Source organism: Pongo pygmaeus, chromosome 1 (genome assembly GCF_028885625.2).
Source record: "Pongo pygmaeus isolate AG05252 chromosome 1, NHGRI_mPonPyg2-v2.0_pri, whole genome shotgun sequence".
NCBI lineage: Eukaryota > Metazoa > Chordata > Mammalia > Primates > Hominidae > Pongo > Pongo pygmaeus.
The window spans coordinates 218,263,690-218,270,079 of NC_072373.2; the positions used below are offsets into that span (position 1 = coordinate 218,263,690).

Below are 6,390 nucleotides of genomic sequence, written 5' to 3' on the forward strand. Positions count from 1 at the left end.
AGATGCTCATCGTAGCACTATTCACAATAGCAAAGACATGGAATCCACTGGAATGCCCATCAGTGGTGGACTGGATTAACAAAATATGGTACATATACACCATGGAAACCCACACAGCCTTAAACAAGAACAAGATAATGCCCTTTCATTAAGTCCTCGTCCTCCTTTTGCTGCAACATGGATGGAGCTAGAAGCCATTATGCTAAGCAAACTAAAGCAGGCACAGAAAACCAAACACCACATGTTCTCACTTATAAATGGGAGCCAAATATTAAGTATACATGACATAATAATGGGAAGAATAGATGCCCGGGACTACTGGAGAGTGGAGGGTGGAAGGGGAGTGTGTATCAAAAAACTACCAAAACTGGCTGGACATGGTGGCTCACACCTCTAATCCCAGCACTGAGGCAGGTGCATCATTTGAGGTCAGGAGTTCCCCGTGTCCAACATGGTGAAACCCTGTCTCTACTAAAAATGCAAAAACTTAGCCTGGCGTGGTAATGCAAGTCTGTAGTCTGAGCTACTTGGGAGGCTGAGGAAGGATAATTGCTTGAACCTAGGAGGCAGAGGTTACAGTGAGCTGAGAGCATGCCACCACACTCCAGACTGGATGACAGAGTGATACGTCGCCTCAAAAACAAACAAACAAACAAAAACTCCCAAAATTATTTATCTGATAGTTTGTCTATTTTCTATAGAACAAACCTGCATCTGTAATTCTGGAACTAAAATAAAAGTTCGAAAACCTGTGATTTTCAGTGATTGGTTAGAGAGCTGATGAATCACCATCTCATTAGAGTCACCCACTAGATTTCTGCTTTGTCATTTTGGGGAGTTCACGATTTCCTGTTTGTTCTAGTTTGTTGTAGATGTAGATCTGTATTTTTGCACTGAAGGAAGAATGATTTACTCCAGTTTTCTCTGTCTGGCTTGCTTTGGTTTGGACTGAATACATTCCCTTAGTGAATCTTCACCACTAGGTTGCTGCTTCCTTCTTGGCTCCAGGTGGTGGCTTAAGCCCAGGTTTACCTAAGTTTTAGTAAACCACGAGAGTACTACCAGTCCCCAATGGGGGAAGTACCAAAGGGATTCTCATGGCAGTGTAGGAGTGCTAGCTAGGTCAAGCCCAGGTTTTCCTGTTTTTTGATAAGGAGAGAAGGGAGGTGTGATAGGAAGATCTCTCATTGAAATGAGTTAGTTTCCAAAAGGATGTATATTTCCATTAATATGGGCTGGAAATATTTAGAATGTATTATCCACCTAAATGATTTTAGCATTATTCCAAGAGAAATTGGATATCTTTACTGGACACAATCACTTTAATTCAGTAAACCCCACTAGTCACCATGAGGACAGGTCAGTGCCCAGGGTTTCCTGTTTTTTGATATGGAGAGAAGGGAGGTGTTACAGGAAGATGTCTCATTGAAATGAGTTAATTTCCAAAAGGATGCATATTGATATGGGCTAGAAATATTTAGATTGTGTTGTCTACCTAAATGATTTTAGCATTTTTCTAAGAGAAATTGGACATCTTTACTACACACAATGATGTTAATTCAGTAAAACCCACTAGCCACCATGAGGACAGGCAAGGGTTGGTGATACCATGAGGCTCCCGCTAGTACACACTATGGCCATTCCCTTCCAAGGCAGGGGGCCACACCTTGTGCAGTGAGGCCCTTTCCTGACATGGCCAATGATCAGGAACAGATTCTCCCAGATCTGCCCATTAGGAGTGAGCAGGGTCTCACTATCTGGGGAGCAGTGAGGGCCCCTGATGAGAAGAGGGTTGACTCAATGGTTCATCATCACTGCCCACACAGAATGTTCCAGGTCCCAGGCATGCATCTTTTATGGATGAACCCAGTGAACAACCACAGTAGAAAGTAAGGAAGAGATGACTGGAGAGGTAAAGCATGGGACATAAATTAATCAAAGTTTAGGCTGGGCACGGCGGTTCACGCCTGTAATCCTAGTACTTTGGGAGGCTTCCTTGAGGTCACTTGAGGTTAGGAGTTTGAGACCAGTCAGGCCAACATGGTGAAACCCCATCTCTACTAAAAACACAAATTCCCTTGAAGCTGGGAGTTGGAGGTTGCAGTGAGCCAAGATCACACCACTGTACTCCAGCCTAGGTGACCAAGCGAGACTCCGTCAAAAAAACAAAACAAACAAACAAAAACAGGTCAGGCTCAGTGGCTCATGCCTGTAATCCTAACACTTTGGGAGGCCAAGGTGGGCAGATTACCTGAGGTCAGGGATTTGAGAACAGCCTGATCAACATGGAGAAACGCCGTTTCTAATAAAAATACAAAATTAGCCAGGCATGGTGGTGCATGCCTGTGATCCCAGCTACTCGGGAGGCTGAGGCAGGAAAATCACTTGAACTCAGGAGGCGGACGGTGTGGTGAGCCAAGATCGCACCATTTCACTCCAGCATGGGCAACAAGAGCGAATCTCCATCTAAAACAAAACAAAAAAAAAGGAAAAAGAAAAACAACAACAAAATGAAGTTTATTTTGATTCCTTTATTTCCTGCAGATGAACCTAAATCACAGATGAACTAGTACCTCTTTTTTTAATTCATCAGGAACTAAAGATTTCAGATGTATAAATTGCTGAAACAGGCTAATCAATCATGAAGGACAGCAGAGAGTTTCCATTTAGGTTCCCTTTACTTCAGACGTTTCTTTGTATCCATCCTTGCTGAGATAACTCCCTCACTCTAGAACTTCAGGTTCTATTTCTGATTGTCTAGGACACGGATCCCTGAGTCTCATTGACTGCATTCAACCTTTTCCTCAGTGCTGCCCCCTGCTGGGTTTTTGGGTTTTTTTTCCACTCACAGAAAGCACATGCCTGAAACAGAGGCTTCTCTGCTCCCTTTATAATGCACCTATAGACCCGGCACAGCTGCTTATGCCTGTAATCCCAGAATCCTGGGAGGCCAAGCAGGGGGCTCTCTTAAGCATAAGAGTTTGAGACCAGCCTGGACAACATAGGGAAACCCTGTCTCAAATTTTTAAATAAAAATTGTAAAATTGTAAAATAAGGAAAAAGAAAAATAAAAGACATGTATGTCCCACATTTTAGTGTCCAAGTGCCCGGAGAAAAAGCTTTTTGTACCTCCACACCACTAGGCAGGCCTTCCCCACAAGCAACAAGTGAACTCCAGTTGCTCACTGGGCAATGTGCCACAGCAAGAACAGGAGATGGGACCAAAGAAGATCCTGTTGGGCTGCCTTACTTCCCTCAGTATACGCATCAGTTCAGCCTGAATTGGGGTGAGGAGCTCCCAAACGACACGACCCCGGTCATCAAGACTCTCCCGAGGGGCAGGATATGTTTCCAGGCGCAAATTGCTCAGCCTGCCTGTGTGGCGCAGCAGGTCCTTCAGAGCATCCATGGAGATGTCATTGCCATGAAAGCAGAAAGTGGTGAGGTTGGAGCAGCGGCTCAGGGCAGGCAGGATGACCCTGAGTTTGGAGTCCCCAATCCCACAGTCCACTAAGAAGAGGGTCTGAAGAGTGGCAGCAACTTTCTCTAGCAGAGCTCGGAGGGGCTCAAGATGGATGAAGCGCAGTGCACCATGACTCAGATTCAGCTGCTTCAGTTGACTGAGACTTGGGGACCGGGGCAGACACTTCAAGTCGTCTTTTTCTAAGGAGCCATAAGTTAATGCCAATGTCTCCAATGGGCTCTTGAGGCACCTGGGGAGAGCAAGAAGTTACTACTGGGCAATGGCACCAGTTAGAGGATGGTGGTTGAAGATAACCTCAAGGGAAGAGCCTGTTTTGCCCAAACACAAGTTTGTGCTCATCATCTAATCATGGTCCTCCCGCAAGGTGCTGCCTGATGAGGACTTGGATCATTCAGAGGCAGTCCCATTTTAGGCTCAGTCCTTTCACCATCACTGGTGTGATTGGTTCGAGGCCAAAAAATCTCTAAAGCCTCTTTTCTTCATCTTCCAGCAGAAATGTTCATCTCTGGGCCACAGGAGCCCAGTGGAAGAGATGCCCAAAGAATTGACCTGAGCAAGGTCTAGGGACATCAGCTAGGGCTACCTGCTTGCAGAGGTTCCCTGACATGGCCACATCTGCAAACCACCTATCACTTTGTAGCACTCTCATGCCTACACCCTCACCTCCATCCCAGAAGCACACATTTCCCATCTCAATTACCTTTCCTGGAGTTCAAAACAACCTTTTACAAACAGGGAATTAGAGAAAGGATCATTCATGCTCACTAAGCTGTGAGGACAGAGCTTCCTCTGTGAAATGCACAGGTTTAGTGCACTTTCTCTTCTTTTATACCCTCCCCTCTGTTGCCTCTTTTTTATCATATTAACTTTAAACACACTTCCTAGCAAGGAATTCCTAAAAGGAATTCACCCTCACTAGAGCTGAACCCCCTACTAAACAGCTCCCTACACGATGTCCCTCTCTGTAGCGTCTACCCCAGGTCATCCCTCTGCCCTTACTGGAGTGATCCTGTGATACCCACTTCAGGATATAGAGGACCAAACAGGACAATGCATTCTAGTGTCCCCTTTCCTGGACATCTCCAGTGGCTGGCACAGAGTAGATGCTGACTATTGTTTACTCTAACAAAAAAAGGCTCTGCTATGGCCCCCAGGGAAAGCTCACCATCCTTCCTCACCTCATCAGCTGGTCCAGGTTGCCTTTGAAGAAGCAGGACCTTCTTATATAAAGCATCTGGAGGTACTCCAGCCTGAGGAGCACAGAGCTGAATTCAGCAACTAACTGTTTTTGGCTGTCAGAGCTTAGCAGGTAACGACAGCCATCGGAGATGAAGAGTTTGCGAAGATTCCTCATCTGGCTCAGGTAACGGCTAAACTCTACTATCGTACACGGCCAGCATATGTTCCAAATTTCCAACACTTGGATACTGCCTGGGTATACTGTTTCCAATATGTTTCTGAAATTGAGAATGCTCATTGAATAATTCACCACCTTAGTACAGCACAGGTGTACTGAACCTCTTCTGTGCTGGACCCACCCAAAGAAGAAGATCAGATCTTCATCCATGGATTTTTTCTTGAGGCAAACATCCATGAACACCTTCAAGGGCTGCTTCTCTCCTGTACTTGGACAGTCCTCCACTGTCTGCCTCTTACTCATCACCTCTGGGGAGAAGGACAGGGGCCTGGCTCCAGACCATATGGTCCAAAAATTCTCATCAACATCCCGCAATTCCAGCACTTGAAGTTTCCACCTCCTGTGAGTAACATAGGGGAAAAGCTCAGAATGTAGGCAAGGACCCACCCCTGACCTGGGCTTTCACTCCACATCAAGGACTTCAGCTGCTTTTTTCCTCAGCGCCCCTCTTTCTGTCTCTTCTCCATCCCTTTCCCCCTTGGATTCTGCCTGGTACCCACTTCTAGTGCATTTACCTTCCACTGGGAGCAGGCGGGTTCCTGTTTCCTCAGTGGACCCTGTATGGTGAGCAGTCCTTTCCCAGAGGAACTGGGCAGTGGCCAAGAACTTTCCCAGCTTTCTCACTGGCACCATCAGAAGCCCCTGGGCCACCCCAGGTTCCCAATTTGTCTGACCAAGCTGTTTATTCCCTGGACACCTGGGCCCTCCCCCCCCCCAGGGTCACCTCACCTGGGGCGAACCTTTTGGGCAAGCAGGCAATCAATACCATCCACTATATAACGTAAGATCTCCAGATCAGGTGTCTTCATCAGGGACCCCAGAGGGAGGCAGGGGAAGGGCCAGGCCTGCACCATCACCTTCAGAACCTCACAGCGTCTGCTAGTGAAGGCCTCCATGAACAGTGTGGGGAAGAGCTCCCTGGGCAGCTCATCCAGGACAGAGATGGCCAAGGCTTGGTCCCTCAGCAGGCTCTGCCCTGCCAGCTCCAGGAGTCTGCGTGGGAACTGGAGGCTCATCCTGATAAATCTGCAAGAAAACAAATCCAGAGAAAAGACAAACTTATCAGGCCAGTCCTCTCACACCTTGACTTCTCCTGGTTCAAAAGTCACTACTCTGGCCGGTGTGAAAGAGTCCTTAGTTTACCCCAATTCCACTCTGCAATAATTGGCCACAGAGACATAGTTCTGCCCTTCTGGTACCAAGAAGAGTCTCCCAACTTCTAAGGAGCAGGCAAGATCACTCCTACTCCATGAATTTTCATCCATTGCTCCACCCAACTCTATTAGATCTGGGAAGTCTTACCAAGAATCTTCAAAGCTCAGCTCCTTTTTTGAGAAAAAATGTCTTCTCAATTTAAGGATCTAAAACAATGGTCATGTGGCTGGGCTTGGTGGCTCACAACTGCAGTCTCAGAACTTTGGAGGCCAAGGCGGGTGGCTCACTTAAGGTCAGGAGTTAGAGACCAGCCTGGCCAACAAGGTGAAAACCA

General features: G+C 46.8%; 1 protein-coding gene across 1 annotated transcript; it reads right to left on the bottom strand.

Annotated features, from left to right (window-relative positions):
- Positions 1 to 3,139: 3,139 nt before the first annotated feature.
- LOC129019393 (PRAME family member 22-like) lies at positions 3,140 to 5,917 on the bottom strand. The gene is made up of 3 exons (XM_054461841.1): positions 5,631 to 5,917; positions 4,663 to 5,241; positions 3,140 to 3,713 (listed from the first exon to the last, which is right to left on the bottom strand). Exons 1-3 carry the CDS (start codon positions 5,915 to 5,917, stop codon positions 3,140 to 3,142), a joined length of 1,440 nt encoding a protein of 479 aa, XP_054317816.1.
- Positions 5,918 to 6,390: the final 473 nt, after the last annotated feature.